The 24,723-nt window shown below is 41.6% G+C and overlaps 2 protein-coding genes across 3 annotated transcripts in view; both read right to left on the bottom strand.

The window, feature by feature from the left end:
* The window catches only part of LOC129531741 (forkhead box protein O1-like), a 47,264-nt gene extending 26,947 nt beyond the window's left edge, over window positions 1-20,317 (bottom strand). The window contains exon 1 of the mRNA XM_063695524.1: window positions 18,903-20,317. The gene's annotated coding sequence lies outside the window, so the exon portion shown is untranslated. The remainder of the gene's footprint in view (window positions 1-18,902) is intronic.
* LOC115933254 (ankyrin repeat domain-containing protein 18A) overlaps window positions 1-20,768 on the bottom strand; it is a 145,086-nt gene extending 124,318 nt beyond the window's left edge. For both annotated transcript variants that reach the window (XM_055378618.2, XM_055378612.2), the window contains exon 1: window positions 20,328-20,768. In XM_055378618.2, the coding sequence (XP_055234593.2) occupies window positions 20,328-20,533 (206 nt within the window). In that variant the 5' untranslated portion in view covers window positions 20,534-20,768. The remainder of the gene's footprint in view (window positions 1-20,327) is intronic.
* Window positions 20,769-24,723: the final 3,955 nt, after the last annotated feature.

Consider the following 24,723-nt stretch of genomic DNA (forward strand, 5'->3'; position numbering starts at 1 on the left):
TCCAGACAAACTAATTGAGGACCTGTATCCTGATCATGATTTAAAAAAAACAACTTCATCAAAACTCAGGACAGAGAAAGTTGCTCTCAGCTCACTGTACAATTTGTTTTGTGAACTAGGCCTGCAATATCTTTGAAGGAGTTACCTTAAATTATTAAAAGCAAAAGACCCATCTATATCTCAAAGTTCCAGAACAAAGCTTTTCACTTTCTGAATAGCAGTGAAGCAGAAAAGACAACTTAAACCAGAAGGGTGCCCTGATTACTACATTCCTCCCAAACATTTTCTGAGTATCTCCAATTCTCCTCTCCTGCCTTTTGGAGGAACACAACCAGAACTACAGCATCAGGTTAACCTTGTCCTGAATGTAAGCTCCTGAAGATCTAAATATTTTGTCTCACACTTTGTCTTTCTGCAATACTTAGCACAGTCAGGAAACCAGACTTTTAATAACTAAAACAGAATTTAAATTACTCCCTCACTTTTTCCAGTTTCAATAATCCCAATCCCTATTTTCCAATCCTTTACACTTTATTGCTTCACAGTGATGGCAGGCCCCTATTGTCTTCCCAAGAAATGGTAAAGGCGTGTACAGGGGGCATTTCTGGGTCTCACATGATCAAACATAATTAAAGGTATATAGTTTCTAGTACCAAACCAATAAGCAATCACTTCACAGCCTATATAAGATAATAATTATGTTTATAACACCATTAAACATCAATTATGCCTCAAGAATAAAGGGAAGCATTTTGTTTTGGGGGCTTTTTTGTTTTGTTTTGTTTCTGAGACAGGGTCTCACTCTGTCACCCACATTGGAGTGCAGTGGCGTGATCATTGCTTACTGCAGCCTCAAACTCCCAGGCTCAGGTGATGGCCCCACCTCAGCCTCCCAAATAGCTGGGACCACAGGCACATGTCACCACGCCTGGCTAATTTTTGTTGGTTTTTTTTATAGAGACAGGGTCTCCCTATGTTGCCCAGGCTGGTCTCGAACTCCTGGGATCAAGTGATCTGCCCACAATGGCCTCCCAAAGTGGTAGAATTACAGGCATGAGCCACCGTGTCCAGCCTAAGGAAATATTTTGGAATTAGACTATTTAAAATCTAAGACTCAAAGGGGAGAAGTATTGAACCTCACATCACCCTGCCACTGGAAAACAGTTCACTTCCAGGGTTTCAAGCACCAATTTACAATCATTCCAGGATGTCACTGTTTTCTTCCTAGGTAATCTAAAACTGCAGCAAAGAAAAGTTCTTACCACTGTAGACTGTGCTTTAAAAATATTTCAAGTTCACACTTCAACTATGGTAAAATGTAAGTAATACATATTACTTACTTAATACCTATTACTTACTAAACATACCAACCTATGGCTTAGTTCTATTTATACCAAAGGTAAAGGGAAAAAAATAGTTTTATTGTTTGCTACTTTTTCAAATGGGAGTTAATTACGTAAAGAATCCTCTGGCTTGCAGTAAATCTACCCCAATATAATGTAACAAAAAAATCAGGACTTTGGATCCTTCTCTGACATCCTTCTGTGCTCCTTAAATAGATATTTCATTGGCTTTCAAGTGCTCAACTTTTGGCTCTGAGATAATTCGCATTTAGTTAAGACATTTTAAGCCACCCTGTCACCATTATAGAGAACTGCCTAATGAGGTCCCCTTAGGCAAGGTCTGATTTGACAACCACCCACAATTTTAAGACTAAATTTAATACTAAAATGATCCAAGGTTTCCTAATTTCTCTGAATTTGAAAGGATTTGGTGAATGCCATTCCCCAAAGATGGGGCAGTGGGGAGGTCATATTTCATTAAGGAATATCTTCAGTTTGAAACACTTCCAAGTCAACTATATAATTATCAAGTGAACAGAAAATCAGATAAACTCACAATTTCACCTCTGACTCCTAAAACACAGCATCTCCCTCCTTGAAAAGTTAATGGATAGTGAACAAAAAGACCCACCTGATCACTTCTATGCTCTTCTGGAGTTTAAGGGGGCCAATGGGGGCAGCGGGAGCCAAGCAAAAGTCAGCCAGGATGGAGGAAGAACTGAAGAGCAGGAAGGAATCGCAGGTGCTCAAGAGCTGGCCAGAGAATGCAAAGCGCTGGAATCTAACCCCTTCATTTCAGGGTTAAGGAAACTGAGGCCCAGGGAGACAAAGTTATTTGCCCAGTCACAAGGCCAGGAAGTGATGGGAAACAGGCCCAGGTTACCTAAATCTAATTACTGAAAGAGCAGAATGCATGGACATTAATTAACAAAAACAAACGTTCAACCTGCCACAGTGGGGAGCACCTTTCTGTGCGTTCACCTCAGACTTTTCTCCAATAAAGAGCACAAGATGAAGGCAGGGGAGAAGGCGTCAGGGAGCGAGGGTTCTGAATAATACACACGGGCTTCTCTCCTCCATGCCATCTACAGGAGATTCTGTTTTAGAGACAGGGTCTTGCTCTGACACCAGGCTGGAATGCAGTGGTACAACCATGGCTCACTTGCAGCTTCCAACTCCTAGGCTCAAGCTATCCTCTTGCCTCAGCCTCCCAAGTAGCTAGGACTACAGGTGCAAGCCACCACGCCAGCTAATTTCTTTTATTTTTTCTAGAGACAAGGTCTCACTATGTTGCCCAGACTAGTCTCAAACTTCTGGGCTCAAGCGACCCTCCTACTTTGACCTCCCAAAGTGCTGAGATTACAGGTATGAGCCACCGCACCAGCATACAGTAGACTTTATATATGCTTATTTGGTTTTGATTTTTATACTTTTATGAGAACTAAGATGGAATCCACCCCCCCCTTTTCCCTCAGAAAAGGAACATCCTAATAGCTTCACATTGCAAATGAAATACAACGTAAACAGAAAAAACTGAGATGGAGCGATTAGGAGGTTTAATAAGTCAGACTTTGCTAGAAATGGCAAAACAGCCCTGATGCTAAACAGGTACACTTGGACTTTTGTTCTCTAAAGCCTAGCTTTAAAAGAGCTTGACACACTTTGTAAAGAATAAAGCCTCCATTCTATAAGCCTAACCAGTAAGTTGGAGGGGGACTGAGTACCATAAAAACCAGTGCTTCTCATACTTGAACATACAAGGGATCATCAGGGATCTATCTATCCTGTCAAAATGCAGATCCTCGTTCAGTATTGTCTGGGGGTAGGCCTGAGATTTCCTGGTGATACTGATGTCAATGGTCCATGCTACAATTTTATCTAAACTGACACATGATAATTAAACATAATTATGGAGTACTGAGTAACACTATGATACATGTATACAGTGTATAATGATCAAATCAGGGTAAAACGGGGCAGGGGTGGTAATATTTCATAAAGGGGCATATTCTGTTAGAAGGGCCACTAAGACAACTATAAAATTATCAAGTGAACAGTAACAGAAATTCAAATAAATTCACAATTTCCTCTGATTCCTTGAACACAGAATCTCCATCCTTGAACAGTTAACAAAATGACCCACCCTGATCACTTCTATGCTCTTCTGAGCATATCACCTCAAACATTTGTCATTTCTCTGTGGGCCATAAAATACAGGAGGTATTTTATGACCACATTTCAAAGTATGTTTATTTCACAATTTGGACTGCTGGCTACAAACAGTGACATGTGAGTCTCTTTCCCTCTGGTTAGTGGTAGGCCCTGTAGAAATGTCAGCTAATTTTTTTTTTATTTTTTATTTTATTTTATTTTATTTTTTTTTTTGCGGGAAGGAGGTAGGAGTCAAGTCCAATAAATAAGTGTAAAAACATTCAGTACATGGCATGGTTATTTAATACAACAGAATTTGCTCTGAGTTGGAAGGACAGGGGTTTCAGCCTATGTGTTTATGATACAACAAAGGGACTTTTAGGCTGATAAAGTTATGGAACATGAGACTTCAGTCTTCTTATTAAATAGCCAAATGGACCAAGTGTTTGCATGAAAGCTAATCTTTCCTTTCATGAAAAGGAAATTAAACCCACTTGCTCCCGAATGGGATGATTTTCAGGAGTCCTGAGCCATGTTCTGGCAGAAAGCTGGGGTCTGTGACCATAGAGCAGGACTGCTGTCATCCAGGCAGATAATTATTATCAGGAACGCCTAACATTGCTTCTTTCTGCAGTCTCATGTGCCTTGGTGAAGATGTAAGCTTTCTGAAGACTACCTTGCATACAGCCTTTGTGGGCTACTCCATATATGAGAAATGAAATTTTAAAACTAGCTTTAGGAAGAGATGTAGCTTTGGAGATCCTGACTCAAATCCCTGCCAGTTATTAGTTACATGATCTTGGGCAAATTACTTAAGCTTTCTGTTTCTCAACTATAAAAGGAGGACAACAGATACCTAGGTGAGGTTCCAGTGAGATCCTGTACTTGTGCCCAGCCAGTGAGCATCTAGGGTTAGAATTATCACTGTCACCATCAGGGCCATCCTTCTGCAACTGTCTTACTGTACTAAATATACATGTCACTAAGCACGCTCTGTTCTCAATGAAAACGGAAGTTCCATGCCAGCAACATCTAATTTTCAAACATCACTGATAACTCTTGATTTCTGCATACACATCTAAGCACTGTAGTATACTGAAAAGAAAGACCGTAAATCATATGCACAACCATTCTCTCCACTGTCCCCAGTGCCATCTCATCACTGATCCTCCCCCACCTTCCTACCACCTCCTCTCATCCTCATTCTGTCAAAAGACAGCAAGGTACCCTACCCCAAAGGGGAGGAAGACAGCGCCTAAATCCTCATTCCACCTCCCTACATCAAGAAGAATGTGTCCTTCATGAGCCAGCAGCAACTCATCTCCCCAAGCATGGTCTAATAAGAATGGACTGCTCTTTTGCTGTCAGTTTAGTATTGAAAACACGGGGGAGCCTATTTACTAAAAGCAAAAAACTACAAAACCGCTGTTTACAGACAGTTACATGTGATTAATGCTTTAATATCTAGTCTTTCCTTATACATTCTCAATCAATCACCACCATAACCCCGGAATGTATTAGGACTATTATAATTATTATTACCACAGATAAAGACAAAGGCTATTGGAGTTTGTTGCCAGAGATGAGTTCCTGGTCACCCAGCCTTGGAGCCTGTTCTCTTATTTTCTAAGGCAGACCTCTTCCCAATAAGAGGGTAGTGGGAACACAAAAACATCTTTATTATCAGAATCACCTATGTAATTCAACTACACACATTTCTGACAGAGCCCAAGGCCCATTTTTATCAGTCCGAGCTGCATCCCTAACTGTGATCAGGACCTGTAAAGGACAACCCACCACCTGGAAGCCCTTAGTCATGGCTTCAACAAGGTCCTGTGCCAAAATGGTAAATGGCAATGCTGAGTCAAGGTTGGAGCCTAAACCCTACATCTTCCCTCGGTGAAGGGTCCTGCCCTAGAAAGAACTTTCCCCTAAGTCTCTTCTGCCAATTCAGGGCAGAAAGTAATGGCCAGCCTTGGAACGCTGCTGACTCGCACCCTGGGAGCTTCTAAGGGGCCCTGTTCGCCAGTGTGAAGGCGCCTCTCTCTCACCGCCCACACACCCTTCTCCAGCTCAAAGGGCCTTTTCAAAGGGATTAGAGGTGTGCTTCAACATCTTCATTAAGTAATTTAATAATGTGTGTGTCCAGTACTTCAGTCCCCAAACAGAAAGGAATGTGTCCAGGAGCCGGCAGGCAGAGCCACATTCTTCCTGTTAACCTGTTATGGTGGCGGGCGGTGCTCGGGCCAAGTCCTCAGAGGCTTTCCCAGCCTCAGAGAATCGGGCTCTCGTTTTCAATTTCCAACTTGGACTTTTCTCAGTTTCAAATCATAGGCTAACAGAGGTTGAAGACTGACAGGGAATAAAATCCTCTACCAAGTCAAGACTGTGATAGGCAAAAGGGAACAAGCGAATGAAAGAGGCCCCAGTTCAGAGGAGGGAAACGGAAATCTACTCATGGTTAAGTGAGCAGACAGAACACCGGCGAAACTGGCTCTTCAGATGGAATATGGCACAGGGTAGCAACTTTGTCAAGTATGATGCATGAAATACAGTAACAAATGGGCAGGATGGTACTTTTTAGTTCAGTTTTTGGGGCTTTTTTGTTGATGTTGTTACTATTTCTTTAAAGAAGGGGCATTCACACAAATAAATTTCTTTCCCTAAAATTCTGATTGAATTCATGACCATTTCTGATATATTATTTGCAAGAGGGAACAAAAACAAACGAATGAACAAAAACAAACTAATGAAATCAACCAGTCTTTTCCACTAGCATAAAAAAAAAATCACACAACATCAAAACTTTAAAAGACAAGTTGATACTTTCTTGAATGGATTCTTTCAGGAATATTTACGTATATGTGGTTCACAAGGTCACTACCCACCCAAATTTGTGGGGTGGTTTTTATGAGCTAAGTTCTTGTTTTGCCCTTCCTAATGTCCCATCTCTGAACCTGAATACACCCCCAGCTCTGCTCTACTCCCAGTGTGGTTCTGAGGCCAGCAGCACTGGCATCACTAGGAGCTGGTTACAAATGCAGGACCTTGGGCTTCAGCCCAGACCTACTAAATCAGAACTGACAAGATCCCCAGGTGATTAATATATACACTGAAGTTTGCCATCTCGCAAAATGGTTTATTATTTCATTTTCACAGCTCAGTTAAGAAAGTCTTCCTTAGTCATATGTCTTCCTACTAAGTACCATTTATGGATGCTTCTCTGGTAACTAGATGACTTGGGAAAATAAATCTTGTTTGTTGTATGAAACACTTTTAAGATAAGGTTCTTTTTGATATGTACAATGTTTTGGGGGAAGGGAGAATTGCTTATTCCATTAAGAGCTTTCTACAACACACCCTACTGCCATTATTTCTATTGATCAAAAATTTACACTATAAACAAGAAAAAAAAAACAAGTATATCCACATTAAACCAAAGATACCAACTGAACAAAACATGGCAATAAAAGTCAAGTGAAAAACACGCTGGAAAAAAAAAAGCTTCCAAGGTCTGTTTGCAGAGTTAGTCTTGTCAGGGAAGAATTTATCTACTATACAATTCAGAGTGAGAGTGACTGCTTCTGTCTAAAAGAGATGGGATTTCCCCCACATGCCAGGCCTTGCCCTCAGCATTTTATATACTACACTATATAATTTAAGCCTCACCACAGCCTTACACGATTGGCACTGTTTTACTGAGGTCTAATTTACACACAGCCAAATGCTCAAATGGGCTGTGTACAGCTGGACGAAGTTTTGTACGTGTACCCTGTGAAACCACCACTCACAGGTACTGTCACTTACTAGCACTTATGTTCGTTTTGTTTGTTTATTGAAATTTATACAAATGGAATTGTGTGGCATGTGTCTTTGTGAGCCTGGCTTTTTTCATCGAGTGGTTCTAGATAGGGTGGGTACGGAAAAGGGATGCCCTGCTAGGAGCACAGAAAAGTGTAAAATACCTCAAAGGGAGGGAGTGCCCCTCCTCCGGCCTCGGAGGGGTGGTAGAGGAATCTGTAGGAAAGGAAGCTGGAAAGATGGGCCTTTCAGATGGTGAGTGGTCTTGATGCCCAGCAAAAGGATTTAGATTTTATCCTCAAAGTAGCAGAGTGTCTGAAGATGCTTCAGTAGGTGAAATGTTATAATTAAAGCGATGTGTCACCTTGCCCACAGCAGAGTGAAGGAGGAAACTGGAGGCAGCAAGCCGATGAAAAGACCAGTGTAGTGACCCAAGTATGAAATGATGAAATGGTTCCAGCCAACTAGGGGAAGAGAAAGAGGAAAATTCCAAGAAGCTTCAACTCCATGCTCTACTGTGGAGGCAATAGAGTTGAACTGGAGTTTTTCCCACTGACCCAGCACTGAAAGCTATCCTCACCTAAAAAATGATGGTAAGTGCTATTCAAAACCTGATGACTTCAGCAGGAGAAACCCATTTCAAAGAGGAAGACAAGTTTAAGGCAACGGCCAGCCATCTGGTCCCCACTGAGTTGACAAATTAGACCAAAGCTCAGGAGAAAAGATGGAGAGAAATGGACACGAGAGGTGAAGAACAAGATAGCTGGAATTAAATCGGCCTCCAGAAACCATCTGTGTGTGTGTCAAGGTGACAGGCTGAACCAGTCAGAAGGCATCACCACGGAAGTGCACAGGGGCTTTACCTTGGGGGGCACTCACACAGATTAGTAAAAGGAGTCTGCAACATGACAGGAAGAGGGTAGGAGTATGATAAAAATCAAAGACTGTAGCATTAGCAACAATTCCTGCCAATTAGGCATCCAAAATTTAAAGACGCCCTTTCTCAACTCCAACTACTGCAAATGCTGAGTCAGATTCTCCCAAAAAACACAATATTTCAGAAGCTTCATTAACTCCTTCCAGCATCTTCAAAGTATTACTTTGCAAATTACTGTCTGGGTATGCTAAACTTAGTAAATTACTGTTTGGGTAGACTAAATAGTAGTTCAGTACTCTGAAAGAGTTAATGGAGCTTCCAAACTGTCTAACTTAGTCCTAAGGTGATTCTGATAGTCAAGACTCTAACTCGATTTGCATATTACCAATTAGAATTTCAAGGCAATCCAATAAACTGGGCATTCAAATTTATGTCCAAATTGGATCTAACAGACTTTTATTTAGACTTCCTAATCATCATAAATCTTAGATGATTACAACCAATCAACAGGGGTCTTTCCTCAAGCAATCTACTACAAATTAAAGCTAAAAAGTGATGGAAAAACATAAAACCTGAGATCAAGGTTTGCAGTTAATGTATGTTTGGAAACATGAGTCTGGGCTATGACTGGTCTGTCGAAAACCATCCCACAGCCACAGATTATTATACCTCATTGCCCCCCACCACCCGTTTTCTCTTCTTTGCAGCCATCTTCCCTTTCATCAGACTACAGTAACTTCTGCCACATGACAAATCTGTTCATTAAAGCCCAGTCTTTGAAGGATATTAAATGAGAATTCCTAAGATGAGGCACGTATCTCTTCTCTAAATGAAAACAATAAATAACATAAAAACAAGAATTTAACTTTGGACTTAAAGGTGATTTTTATGTGCTCAAGTCACTTTCCAGTTATGCTGTCAATAATAGTATTTTACATTATTCACTGACTGAACTTTGTTAATCAAAAACAAGCTGGCAAGCTTTATACATACATTAACCGGTGGCTTCAAAAAGATAACGCATAGAAAAGAAAGTGGAAGCACTGCTAAAACAGTAGCGGTCATTTTGTTTAATTAAAACAATATGGCTGACTCTTCCCTATTTTTCAAATTTTCTTTAATATTTTTAAATTATACATACAGATTTAAACACGTATTTGTTCTCAATCCCCAAGCAAACCTGAATAAATCTTCTGAATTGTCCAATATACTAAATATTGATCCTGCAATATAATACTTTAAAAAATTTCTGTTAAAATTCTCAGTGATGAAATGGGTTTTTTGGTCACATTGGCACCTTTTTAGACACATGTTTCTAAAAGATGTTGTTCTTGCTTTGTTATTCTTTTGAAAAATATAGAGCAATACCTAAGCATCTTTGTACTAGTACTGTTTTACCACTAATGTCTTGATTTGATAAATACTTTGAAATGGTAGTATCACCAAAGATCCCAGTTCAGACCTATTAATTTTAAAAATAGAATTGTATCTACATTTTCAAATGTTCGCATTTTAAAAATACAGTAACTAGAACTCTCTAGAGAGGTACCTATGTTATCAATAATAATGAAATTACATATGCATAGCTTTCAGAGCCAAGAGGCACTAGCTGAAACTACACGACATAGAAAGATTCATGTAAACCTTAGTCCCATCACTAAAGCAAAAGACAAGCATTCTGGTTTTCTTAATTTATTAATATTTTGAGTTCCATCACAGTAGTTTTTTACTAACTACAAATTAAGTAGCCAATCTATGCCTTAATTGCAGGAATAATATGCTTAATATGCTTTCCCCCTCCCTCACTTTCTGAAGATGAATCTGAGCAAAAGAAATGTAGCAAGAACAACCATGTGACAGTGAATCTAAACATGTTCTATGGCATTTAAATTAGTCATTTGCAAGAAACTAGGCCGGCTATCCACAGAGAAATTTTCAAAAGGAATAGGTATATGAGATAACTAAAAGCTTTCAAAGAAAATGTTTAAAGTCTTTTCTCTTTTTCCCCAGTCTCACTTTTGAGGGCAAGAAAATTTTAAAATTCAAAGCATAAAACTCATTAATACCGATCCCTTAGGGGATTAAATGTGGAGGGTGGGGGAAGATGCATAATCAATGTACCCGAAAAAAAGAAAGAAATTCACATAAACAATGTAAAAGATTATTTCAAACATGAAGGGGGAGAGATTTATCTTCACCTGCTAATACAGCTTAATGCTCGTGTTTTTCTACCCAAGGTCATTTACACTTTTTAAAATGGTTGTTTTAATTTCATTCCAACACAATGCATTCTATCTAGTGGCATGATTTACAAAACCCTGATACAGCACCTTTCAACACTACCTGCCAATCATTTAAGGCTTTTCCAGGATTTGTGTCAGAGATTTAGGTATAGGTTAGCAGCAAATCCTTCTTAGTTGACACATGTGAAGATGGTCCCAAATGCAAAACAAAACAAAACATACTACCAAGCTCACCTACCTGGTAAGTCTTCTGCAAGTTACACTACCATAAAATTAGTAGAGTTCAAGGTCCCAATCCAGAGGCAACTTCATGTAGGATGAGTGATGGATGGATGGGAATGAACACCACACATGCTCTGCTCATACACTCACTGCCTACGTCACTCCACAGCTAGGCCACTAATGCAGATCTCAATCTGACGGAGCCAATTCCTCAGTTACAATTCAGGGAGCTGGCAATGGTCCTTAAGGTCTCTCCCAGCTTACGATGCCTGTACCGTGTATTTCCATTTTAGGCTTCTCTCAGGACATGCTTAAGATAAATCTTATTTTATTACAGGGTAATGAGGAGAAACAATATGTATCCTAAAGAAAGTAGGTTAGCTATGGCTTTTGGCAGTCAATGCTCTTAATGCTGCTATTAGGTGGAAAGGTGTTATCCAATCTCAATCCAACCCAAACCAGATGGAGACCCTAGTTGGCAGATGAATTCAAAAAAAAAAAAAAAAGGTTGAGTTAAAGCACAGGATTTTAAATATATATATATATTATAAATAAAAAGTATGTATACCTTATATATGTGTGTGTGTCTGTACGCGTGTGTGTGCATATATATGTATTCCTTAAACATTTGCCTTAAAAATATACAGGAAACTGTGCTTGAGGTACAGCAAACCTTTGAACCAAGATACTCTGGCTAGGCTTCCATTCTTTCTTATAAACCCTAAACCCACAGTATATTGTCACCACAGATTTACAATTTGGGTTTCTTTCAAGTGTAAGAGGAATCCAACTGAACCCCTTTCATATCAATCCAACTACAGAGTTCTTCATGGTTTCCCCTAATCTTACAGGGTCTGACTGCAACTAATTTATCAGCAGCTTAAGTCTTTCAAGGGGTTCAACTTAGTTTTTCCTAAAGATAATTATTTTCACATTCATATTTAATAACTAACTTTTTCTTAGGAAAACAAGTACTACTGCACAAACACATCTGAAAAAGCACAACTGAGTTTCAAGAAAACTATAACTCAACTACTGTACTAGAGCTTAGCTTTAGCAGTCAGAGTGCCATATACAATCATGAAGTGTGTTTTGTCAAGGGAATTAAGAACTGGGGTTGATGTGATGTGCTGGGGAAGCAAAGATCAGGTTAGCTAGAGCAGATGATGGTGTCGCCACAGAAATTTATCCCAAACAATTATGTGCCAAAATGGGACAAAGACTGGGAAAACTACAGAGTGGCTTTTTAACTGTGTGATTTATATTGAATGTGACAGAATTAGCCTAAATTTTGCAATTTCCACTAAGGAAAAAAAAAAAAGACAAGACATGCCACCTAGAAGCACTATTAACACTTTAAATGTGTGTCACTTGTTCTTACAAGTCAATCTTTTGAAAAATCTAGATAGTGATACTGTATATGTATGTGCATGTACCTACATGTTATTTAAAGCATACATATGACTGAGTGCACTCAACTATCTCATAATTAGTCTGGTGTCAGATCTTTTTTTTTTAATTATTCTTGCCTCTGGAATAAACCATAAGATCTGTATGTGGTTCTCTTGGTAGGTTTATCTTCCCGTGTGCTATTTACACTTATATTAGAATGGATTAATATGCATTCAGCCCAGAATCATATTGGCATCAGGCAAGGACACCTAGCTACCAGCATCTATGACCAGACAGACACATACACATAATCTATACTACAGAGAACTAACTGAAAGGTGATGCTACTTCATCACAAGCCTTTCTCTGCTGGAAGCTTTCTTCTTTAAACATGCCGTGACAACAGGAGTCTAAACCAGACAACTCTATATTTTTTTACCTATTTGTAAATATTATTGTCATCCCTAAAAAGTCTTATGTATAAGAATCACACACTAGATTAAGATGTTATTTTTTTCTAGACAGAGGCCAAAAGTGTATTCATTTAACATTATAGACAGTAAAACAGCTATATGTTAACATCCTTTCTAAAATTCAATTGGTTCCTATTTGACACAAACCCTTTCCTCTAGTTACCAGCCTCAGGAATGCAGATTTTGCTATGAATAATAATTTGTTAAACGCTATAGAAACCTGGAATCTTTGTTTCCAGAATTTAAAAACTGGTACATATTTGATTTACTGATTTACTAAAAATAAAATAAAATTAGTGATGTTCTTCATCATTTACTTTTAAAAACCTGATATATATCATATATATGTGTATGTTGACATATATAAAATACATATAAATATATATTTTTAGTCAATGGTCATCCAGTCCTCATTTTTGGTCACCAAAACCACACACCGTGTGGGCAACTCTATAATAAAACACAGTTACTAACAAATGTTTATAGGAGTAAATAAATAGAAAAATAAAATTCTTAAAATTCACTGCTTGACCATATCATTTTTTTTTCCTGATCAAGGAAAATTCCAGGATATTTTGAGAGAATTCCAGAGTACCTGGAGATGCTCTGTTACAATACTAAGCACTCCAGCGCTCACAGTTGGTGCTTAAAACTTCAACCTAACAGTATTACTGTCAGCATTACACACACACATTTCCTACTCGATAGCTCCCTACTCTCAAAAAGAAATGATGGGGACATGGCTCCCACTTCTCCAGCCTTAACTCCAATCACACGAATCCAACCACACTGTACTTCTCAATTCCTCCCCTTTGTCCAGGCTGCTCCTCCTCCTGAATCTCCTCTCAATCTGGCCCAAAAATACAGCCTCAGCCTGTTGAAATTCTACCTAAACTACAGTGCTCATCATAGGTGTGCGCTCTGTTTTTTCCTGGTTCCAACCCAATGGTGACCTTTTCTAGCCCCTAAACCCCCAAGGTACTCCCTTTTCCACCTCTCTAGTCAGTTGCCAGCAGTACGTATGAATCAGTAGCTACGTAAGCCCTGAACCTGCTTGGAGGTGTGGAAAACTAGTGTGTGAAAGAAGGCCACAAATTATACCAGTAATGCTGCTGACACTAACCACTAAGACATACCTCTTGATTATCAGCTGACAAGTATTGAAAAGTAGTAGGTATGAGCCTAATAATCTAGAAAACGTACATCGACCAAGTAATAATACAAATATCAACAAATCTGGGACGACAAAAAAAAATTATAACAATAATGTAGTGGAATTTACTGAAAGGCTTGTTCTACTTAACCAAAATACTGTAGAATAACAATTTTTCCAAATGTTATCTAGCAAGATAAAGCAAATGTAAAAATTGAAGCTCAAAATAACCTCCACCACTTTAGTGACCAAGGTGGTTTTAAACCTATCAAGTTGACAGTTTTCCAAACTGAGTTTCTATCACTCTTCAACACAGACTACACCATATCTCTCTCATCACCCAGAGCTATATAGCCTAAAACGGACTAGTTCAGGGACCAGCAACATGGTTTCTTTCTTTCTTTTCTTTCTTTCTCTTTCTTTCTGTTTCTTTCTGTTGTTTCTTTCTGTGTTTCTTTCTGTGTTTCTTTCCCTTCCTTCCTTCCTTCCTCCCTCCCTCCCTCCCTCTCTCTCTCTCTCTCTCTCTCTTTCTTTCTTTCTTTTCTTTTGAGATGGAGTCTCACTCTGTCACCCAGGCTGGAGTGCAGTGGTGCAATCTTAGCTCACTGCAACCTCTGCCTCCTGGATTCAAGTGATTCTCCTGTCTCAGCCTCCTGAGTAGCTGGGATTACAGGCACGTGCCACCACTACACCTGGCTAATTTTTGTATTTTTAGTAGAGATGGGGTTTCACCATGTTGGCCAGGCTGGCCTCAAACTCCTGACCTCAAGTGATCCACCCACCTCGGCCTCCCAAAATGCCAGGATTCCAGGTGTAAGCCACTGCGCCCGGCCATGAAAAGGGGGTTTTAAGTGACAGCACAGCATGTTATTTTCTATGGTGGGGCTGGGGGAGAGGCAGGGTGCCAAAAGCCACTGAGGAGAGCTGTAAGAGTGATTGTCCATACTAGACACTACTTGCCAGATGTCAGCCCATCTCATGCCCCTCTGCTGTCCCTCCATCCTCCCCAAGTCATAGTGCAGCCTGCAGGTCCCTGCAACTCCCACATCCAACTTCCTCACTGCCATTTCTATCTCATCACATCCCTGACCCTGCTTTAAATTCCTCAGTAACTTCCTTTTTCTATCAGCTAAAGACCAAAGTCATATCATGCAATGCTCTCAGATCTAACCCTGTCTGCCTCTGAAGCTTTGTCTCACCCTGCCTTTCCCTTCAGACTTTGTAGTTAGGCCCCCAAAAAATATTGTGCCACTTCACCCTTCCCAGAAAGCTCTCTATAAACCCGCACATCTGCCCAACTTCTCCCCACTCCTCAATCAAGACCAGACCCAGGTTTCTTCCAAGTGAGATCTCCCTATGTCTCCCACGTGGCTCTTCTATGCCTTGGTTGGGCCTCTGGTACAGAAGGCACAGTGCAACTGTTTACACATCTGTCTTCCAGACAAAAACCGGAGGGCATTGCAACCATGCTTCCTCGTGCTACACCCGGAGCGCCTAGCAAAATGCTGGGGACACAGCAAGGGGTCAAATGTCTATGTCAATCTTGCTTGGATGAACACTCCCAATCCTCTGAAGCAGAAAGCTGTCCATCCTAGGCAATAAATATAAGCACCAGAAAACCATCATTCTTCTTGGATACACTTTCAGGCTAGGGAATTGTTCCCCTACTAATTTCCCACTTGGGGTTTCTTCCTTCAACCATTTGTTCCTAGAGTGCTTTACTACAAGTCAGGCACTGTACTAGGTGGGTGGGAGGGAGGGAGGGAAATAAAGTTATCAGGGAGCTTAAAGCCTATAGGGGAGATTCTATAACCCCAAACACAGCATTCGACAGTCATTACTCCACACTATTTAGTATTGTACACATAGGTAATACGTCTCTATACACTCAATGTTTTTACTTAACCCCATTTGCCTACTAAAGTCATTCTGTTGCCTTGAGCCTACACCAACACAAAGGTGGGAATGGAGGTGCCAATAAATGAAACCTGTTATCTACAGATAAGAAATCAAACCTCAATTCTAGTGGTAGAAAGAACTAAGGAAACAGGCTAGCCCAGTATCTTCATTTTACAGAACAAGGGGTCCATGACAGAAACAGGTTACATGAATTGCCTGGGGTTCCCCCAATTGGTACACTGCTGAAACAGATTTTGAACCCAGATCTCTTAAGTCTTGCCTCAATTCACGTACCCTCTTTCTTGTCCCTTACCCAGCTGTTAGTAACATGTCTCTCATGGTGTGTTACATTCAGTCCACATCCATATGAAAAACTGAACTAGTGTTTCTTGGGGCAGAGGAAATGACAAAAGCCAAAGGCAATAAGACAGCACCATATAATCTCATAACCAAAAGCTACCCTCAGCTGCTAACATTTTTAGCATTTGTGGTAGGACAGAATTATTGGTCCCAATTCTTCACTCCCCGGTAATTGTATTTCTATGGCCTCTTGTCGGTAAAGTACACTTTCCTCCTTCTTGATTCAAGAGATGCTATGGCTAATGGGATGCTAGGGAATCTGATGCTGGCAGAGACTTGAAACATACTCATACAGTCAGGCTTGCCCTCTTGCACATGACACTACCATGAGAAGAACTTACCCTAGTCGCTCACCTTCCAGCCAAGGCCTCAAAGTGAGACACATGGAGTAGGCTGATGCAGGGAATCTCATACATGTGAGCAAGAAATAAATACATACAGTTGCATGCCACTGAGACTTTTGGGGTTATTTGTTATGGAGCAAAAGCTAACTGATACAATGTGTTATCCTTCAAGTCAAAAATGCATATTTCTCCTTGTCTGTCACTAATGTAACCCCCTCAGAGTATTAGCTTGTTGTTAAAGTATCAATCACCTTATTCTTTTTCTATTTTACATTTTATTAATTTCTCCAGACTATCTTTTTTTCAGATTCTCTTCAGAAAAGAACATTGTCTACAAATTGAAGTGTCATCTCCAAGGCTTTTCCTGATTCTTAAGGTAGGTATTATATAAGAGGGTGGCAACAAATGTTATCCTTTCAGTGTCACGTCACAAAATGCCTCCTTTTTCCTTCAAAGCAGTAAAGTAAGATTTGTCATGATCATGGTTAATTTATTAAAGATAATTTTCAACTCATATGATGGATCCTAGAGATGGGTGGGAAGGGGGTACGTGTATCTTCACTGCAGGTACTAAAGATTTTTAAAAGCTGTTTTAAAACCTTCAGCTGAAATAAATGTTAAAATACAATGACTTTTGGTATTTTTAATGGGCCTCCAAATCAGGGTAACTTTAAACAATGACATTCAATGTAAATGTCCTTCAATTGTGCCATTTTCCCATTCCAGCACACAGCTCAATGTCATTAAAACTACTCAAATTTAATTAATTATCGTTATCATTTGTAATTTTTGAAGCTCAGTAGACCTGAAATAAAATTACGTTTGGATGACAAAACATATTATGCAATAAAGTCATCTGGAGGGTAGAATACCAAACTGGGAGCCTACTGCTTCTTTTTTCTTCTGCTTGCCATGACAAGGTTAATTTGTTTGCTTTCTTTATTCTTCCTTCTGTTTTACAAAGGAGAGGCATACACTTACTTTGGAAAGGATGTAATTTTTTTATATCAGTCTACACTGTATTAATATGCCTAGAATGTGTATAGAATTATGCATGAGTATTTGTAAATGTAAGTCTGTTTACTCAAAACCATAGAAAATACAGGTTTCAGTGCATCCTTCTTTTGATGTCAAAGGAGTATGTGATTTTCTCAGGAAAATGAAGGCAAATTTCTTCAATTCTGGACTATAGATAATTAGAATTGACTATAAAAACAAGAGTTAAACATGTCTTCCTATTTTTGAACCAAGGCCAGTAGAATAGCACTGTCTTCAAGGAAAACTTTATTTGCATATATTCAAACTCACGCCTAAAGAAATTCTTCAGGGTGGGGGAAAAAAAATTCCTCAAGGCTCAGGATTTTAACCTGGAGCCCATGGACAGAACTCAAGGGATTCACGACCTTGGATAGGAAAAAACACATTTTTATGAGCCGCTCATTAAAATTTAGCATTTCTTCCAATTACGAATGTAGGCAACACATCACAGTATTGGCAGTACCTGTGACTTTGACACCAATAGAAATCGGATGCCTTCACATTACAGTTGCTGTCAAAAACTCAAAATATTGTTTATTCATCTCCACCTCAAAATTATGGTGACCTGCCACTAAATATTATTTAATGTATTGATAAAGAAGCACATCTATTACCCTATGACAATTTTCACAACTGTATTCGACGTAACTGTTTTCCTTTGCAATCACATGTAATTTAATATTATGTACCCTGCAACACTGAGGACACGCTGCATCCACCTGCCACACCCTCACTCCTCAGCTGCCCGTTTTTTGTTAACTAAGGACATCCGGGGTGCTTTTTGTGGAAGCATGAGCATACTGTACTGAGGGAAGGGAGAGGAGATAACAACCTATTTATATATGTCTATAACAGTGAAATTTTAAAAAATGGTAATTATGATGAGGCATCTGTCTATTTGGCACCATCTAAAACCAGCAAGCAATAATTGTACAACAAGGGGGTGTTTAGTGTGTGAGGTTTAGGACATTGTGCCAGAAAACCTAAAGCATCCAAGTTGTAAAACATTGTAATAAGCAGGTAATCCTAGGCCCAGCGTCCAAGTTTCTGCCCTAACCTGTTCCTTATGATTATGATTTTAAAACATCCCAGTGTCAGCAGGTTCACTGTGAGTCAGACCTGAAATAATAAATGGCTTATTTTCCATCCTGATGGAGGAAATACATCATGGCTCATTGTGGCTCACTTAACTGAGGCTGTTTTTACAGGAAAATATAAAAATAACTAAGTCATTCTGCCTTACCATTTTTATTTTAAATTTTTTTTATTAACAAAGCTCTATACTACAATCCATTTTAAAAAGAAAAAGCATGTTTTCAATATAGGCTATAAAAACAATAGCTCACAAATATCTAGAAGGAAAAATAATATAAACTCAGAAAATTATGCTTGTAACCAATGAATACCGTGCTTTGCCAAGATAACCAATTAAATGCATTCACTACATCAAGATAAACTGCAGCTTATTTAAATGGTCAACCACGTGGTAATGCTGTTAAAAGACAGCCAAAATCTTCTACCAGTATTCATTAAGCTTGCCAGGCCTTAAAAACCACATGTATTTATACACATACATCTACATAAATTCCAGAATGCAAAGTCTTACTTGTTGCAAACTCTCAACTGAACATGAGGAGAAAAGTTGTATCTTCATCAAAAATAAATGCTTATTCAGTGGCATCAATACTGCACATAGGCTGTAAAACTCATCGTGACTGAGGATAAAATGAGTGAGCAATATATTCTCAGAACAATGAGTCTTGTTCTATCCTGTTACATAAACAAGTTCTATGTGACCTCACGGCTTTTAGATATGATTTATGACACCATGTCAGAATGCAATCTTATTTGTTACCCAAAACTGTGCTAGTTATCTCCAAATTATCCACTTGAAAAGTCATCAGCAACTTAAACTTCTAGCAGCAGTGTAAGTACCACTGCTCTTCATTCTCACAAACACTGTGGATAGAACACAGGCTCACTCCTCTTTTAACTTAAATTACCTTATGAGAAACACTAAGGATTTTTTCCTATGTACATAAGTAACTTGTGAATCTGCAAAAAGTGCTTTGCTCACTTCTAGAATTCTTTTCTTGTGGATTTGATTGGAAAGAATTCCCTGTAAAATAAAGATGTGCTTTTTATCTGTATATATATAACTGATATATATATATAACATATTATATTAGTAATATATACAATTTCTTATGCATATGATCAGTAATGTGTATTATATATAATAAAGAATAAATTCCCTGTAGGATGAAGATACACTTTTCATCTGAATATATATTTTTATATATTAGTAAAAATATACATAGGAAATATTTTTCGAGTGTTATCTTTTGTTAATTTTTTTCTGATACACAGGGGATTTTAATTTTTAGTTTGCTAAATCAACCTTCAGAATGCCTGCTTGCGAGGTCATTCTTACGAAGGCCTTTGTTAACGGAAAATATACCTGTATAAATAAGTCTTTGCGTTTTCTTCTGGTACTTTTTCTCATTTTGCATGTGTAAAAATTTCAGTCTGAATTCCATCAGGAACTCATTTTTGCGACATAAAGTTTCATTAGTTTTCTTCACACAGCAGGCCTTTTATTAATAACTCATCCTTTCCTACTCATCTGAAACGTTACCATTATCCATCCCTATGCATATATCTTACATATATTTCAGTGTTTTTGGATTTCCTGTTCTGTTCCATTTATTTATCTGTGTTTTCAGCTGTTAGTAAATAATTAATTGTGGGAATTAATAGCACATTTTGATATCTAGAGGAGCAAGTCTTTTCACTCCATTATAAACATTTTTAAATGTCATCACAATGGTAAGATAGATAGCAAGTGTCATGCAAAAATGATAAAACCTTGATATCTTCATTCAGTTTATGTAAAACTGATAAACATGGAAACAGTTCACATTTGGAGAAAACTGAGTCTTCCCATTCAAGGAACCCACCTCCCGCTGCAGGGCTGCAGGGAAGCCGGGCCTGGGGCCCCCTCCCACCGTGGGCTGAGTCCCCGAGCTACCTGTCTTTTCTGTCGCGGGCGTCCAAGTCCCGGAACCTGCGGGTCAGGCAGCGCTCCACCTCCGCAGCGTCGCCCTTGATGGCCGCCCTGTGGATCTTCCGCAGTTCCCAGTCCCGAATGTCGTAACCGGGACCCGCATACTCTTGGTCCATGGAGCTCAGGAGCGCCTGGCCCAGGCGTCTCCCGAAGCTGAAGAGCTTCCTCATGGTGGCGACTTCTCAGACGCCCACCACCCGCTCCTGAGCCGCGGCTGCTCCTCGTGGCCTTTCCACCCCCACTCAGCCCCAAATCCGCGATCCCCCCCGCAACCCGCGATCCACCCCCAAACCCGCAATGTAGCTCAGAATCCGCGATCCAGCCCGGTCCACCACAGCCTTCAGCAGCGACACTCGCAGACTCCGACCTCTCAGACCGAGCGAGCCCAGCTAAGCCGTTAGGCGCGCGCCTGAACCTCAGCGCTCCGAACTCTCAGACCTAGTGAGTCCCCGCCATGCCAGTTAGGCGCGCGCCTACAACTCAGCGCCAGCCGGAACTCCGGAAGCCGCTCCCAAGCCCTCGTGGCCGGCAGGGGGCACCTGCAGCTCGGGCGCACGCGTCGCTGGCTTGCGGGTTCTCCTGGGCTCCCGCGGGACGTCCCGGAATCCCAGGAGTGCATCCCTTCCCGCCTGAGGGCCTGCCTGGCCCTGACTCCCGACCCGCTCCTCCTCCGAAGAGAGATCGGGGCCGCTGAGATGGGGGCCCTCCGCAGCCACCGGGGATGGGACTGGGGGGTCGGTTCCCGTCCCGGTGCAGCCGCCGCCGGGCAGGCCGCCTGGCTTGGCCGCAGCCAGGGCGACATGTAGCCCCGGTTCTGCCAGGCTGGGACCGCCAGCCATCTTGGGAGTTGCCAGGCAGCTGTCGCCAACAGGTAGAGGGCGCCTGCAGCTTGGGCGCCCAGGTGGTGGAGCACGGCCTAGGCGGCCTCTGGATCGCGAGTGCACCTGGCCAGAGAGCCCGCCAGGCCCTGCCCCTGCTCGGCTCCTCCTGTGCTGAAGCTCGGGACCTCTAGCCAGTGGCCCTCTGCAGCCACGGGGAATGGGGCTGAGAGCCAGTTCCCGCCGCAGGGCAGACCACCTAGCTCAGCCGCAGCCACAGGGACATCTGGCCCCGGTTCTGAGATGTGGGGAGTGCTGGCGGGCTCGGGGGTTGCCTGGAGGCTGCTGCCTGCACACAGAAGGCGGCTGCAGCTTGGGTGCCCAGGCGGGCTGGAGGTGCATGGCCTGGTAGGCCTCGGGATCGCCAGCGCGCCCAGCCTGAGGGTCCCCAGGCCGTGCCTCCCGCCCATTCCTCCACCGGAGGGGGATCGGGGTCGCTGGCATGGGCACTTGGCAGTCACCCCGGATGGGGTTGAGCAGGGGTTCTCAGTTTTCGCGCCTGTGCAGCCGCCGCCGGGCAGAATGCCTGGCTTGGCCGAAGCCACTGCTACACCTAGCGGGTCGGGCGGGCCAGGGGGTGAAAGCGCTGGGAGGCGGGTGCCTTCTCGCCCTGTGGCGCCTCTGGGCCCCACGGCTTGTCGGCCTCCGGCGTGCAGGGCTCCCCAGCATCCTGGGCGCCGGCCCGCTGCCTGCACAGAGTCAACTCAGACAGGATGAACTTCGGTTGCCTTGTCTGGCTGGGCTGCCAGGCGGGGCAGCTGACCTGCTGATGGGGTGACTTTCTTCATCTTCTTGCCCACAGGACAGCGGACTGGGAAGCCAGGGGACGCCGGGACCTGGGGCTGGAAACCACATCTGCCCACAGCCGAGCCTCCTGCACCTGTCATCCTGGCGGCGCCCTGACGTCGGAGAAGCAGCAGGCGCGGAGCTCCTGCAGCGGGCACCGCTGCAGCAACCCGACCGGCGTAGGCGGCAGTGGAAGGCAGCCTGCTAGCACGGCTCCCGCAGCCCCAGGACCAGGGGTGCGGCCAGCACCGCCCTCACTCCCCGCGTCTCGTGGATATTGCCCTCCCTGGAGGCGGCTGGACCTAAGCGAGGCTCGCAGCGATCGGCCCCACGAAGACTCGCACGCAGGGCTCAGGATCCCGCATTCTGGCGCCGCGGCAACGCACCTTTCAGCAGCCCTGCTCCTCTTCTTGTTGGTAAACTTTTGTCACTCTGCCATGAAAAGCATCCAGGCGTCCTTGATTTCAACATTGGGTGCACGCTCAGCCGAGCTCATCAGACGGGCGGTTGTCCCCAGAGCCTGCGGGTAGCTTGTTCCCGGGCGGCGGCTCCTCCTGGATGCAGCTCCTTGTGGGCCTACCAGGCTTGGTGGAGCCAAGGCCCGCCGCGGCCAGCAGACCTGTGGAGAGGAAGAGTAAGGCGGGCTCTGCAGGGCAGTGGGCCGGGACCATGAGAGAGGCGGGTCAGTCTGGGCTCCAAGCTCAGCCTCTCGGATTCCCCGGAACCCACGGCTTATAATGCGCTTAAATCCCACGCCTCGCCCGAGAGACAGCACGTCACCGTCACCGCGTAGCGCCCCTGACCCGCTCCCACTCCGCTGCAGCGGAGGGTGTGTGAGGGAGAGAGGGACGCAGGGAGGGAAAAGCGTTGGGAGGGCGAACATCTTTTCATAAGCTTTTCCCCTTCTATATGCCATCTCTGATGGGAGCCTCTTTAGATCTTTCATCCATTTACTAATTGGGTTGTTTGATTTCTTATTGTTGAGTTGTAAGTGGTTTTTAATGGTCTGGATGCCAGACAGGTGTTTTGCAAATATTTTCTCCGTCTGTGGCTTGTTTCTCCATTCTCTTATTTCCTTTCCCAGAGCAAAAGTTTTTAATTGTAACGACTTCATACCAATATCTTCTTTCATGGTAGAAATTTGTCTTTTATGTACTTTAGTGTTGTATCTACAAAGTAATTGCCAAACCCAAAGTTACCTAAATATCCCTTTTGTTATTTTACAGAAGTTTTACAGCTTTTGGATTTAAATTTAGGTCTAAAAATTGAATTCATAAAAGTAGAGAGTATAATGATGCTTACCAGAGGCTGTGTTGCTGGGGAGAAAAATGGGAAGTTGTTCACAGATGCAAAGATTCAGTTAAACCGGAGAAATGCGTTTTGAAATCTATTGCACAGTAGGATGACTATAGTCAATAGTAATGTACTGTATATTTAAATAACAAAAAGTAAATTTCAAATATCCACAAAAAATAAAATTGAGGTGATGGGTATTTTTTATTTTATTTATTTATTTGTTTATTTATTTATTTTTTTGAGACAGAGTCTTGCTCTTTCGCCCAAGCGGGACTGCAGTGGCAGGGTCTCGGCTCACTGCAAGCTCCGCCTCCTGGGTTCACGCCATGAGGTGATGGATATTTTATCCTCGATGTAGTCATTCCTCATTTTATACACATATCCAAGCATCACATTGTACCCCATAAATGTATGCAATTGTGGTTTGACAATTTAAAATATTATTAACTTAAAAATGTGTCGTTCGAGTTAATTTTTGAGGAGCAAGGTCTGTGTCTCAATTCTTTTTTTTTGCATATATGTATATATACATACATGCAATGGATTCATCACTGTTTTTGAAAAAGCTACCCTTTCTCCCTTGAATTGCCTTTACCTTTTTGTAAAAGATCAATTGACTGTGTTTGTGCACTCTTATTTCTGAGTTCTCTATTCTGTTCCATTGATCACTTTGCAAGTCCTTGAACTTTGTTCCTCCCCCACAATATTGTTGGCTATTCTTGTTAGTCTTTCTATATAAACTTTAGAATTAGTTTGTCAGTTTCCACACAATAATTTATTCATGTTTTCACGAGAGTTGTCATGAATTTGTAAATCACATTGAAGAGAACTGACATCTTAACAACACTGGGTCTTATTTTGTGAATACAGATGTCCCTTCATTTATTTAGATCTTTAATCCCTTTCAACAGATTTTATAGTTTTTCTCACATAGACCTTGCCCATATTTTGCTAGATTGTGTCTATTTCATTTTCTTGATGCTAATGAAAATGGTATTGGGCTTTTAATTTCAAATTCTCGTTGTTCATTGCTGGATGTAGGACAGCAATTGATTTTGTATATTAACCTTATACCGTGCAACCTTGCTATAATCCAGAAGGGGTTTTGGCTGATGCTTGGAGATTCTCTACATAGAAAATCAAGTTATCAGCAAGCAAAGGGCATTTTAATGCTCCCTTTCCAATCTGTATACCTTTTATTTTATTTTCTTGTCTTATTGCCATTAGCTAGGATTTTAGTATGATGTTGAATAGGAGCAGTGAGAGGGGATAACATTTCCTTGCTTCTTTTGTGTAAAACATCCCATTTTTCACATTATGTATGATATTGTCTGTAGGGTGTTCTTTTCGTATATGTTCTTTATCAGTTGAGGAATTTCCCTTCTATTTCTAATTTGCTG

The sequence above is a fragment of the Gorilla gorilla genome, chromosome 12, assembly GCF_029281585.2.
Source record: "Gorilla gorilla gorilla isolate KB3781 chromosome 12, NHGRI_mGorGor1-v2.1_pri, whole genome shotgun sequence".
NCBI classification, from domain to species: Eukaryota; Metazoa; Chordata; class Mammalia; order Primates; family Hominidae; genus Gorilla; species Gorilla gorilla.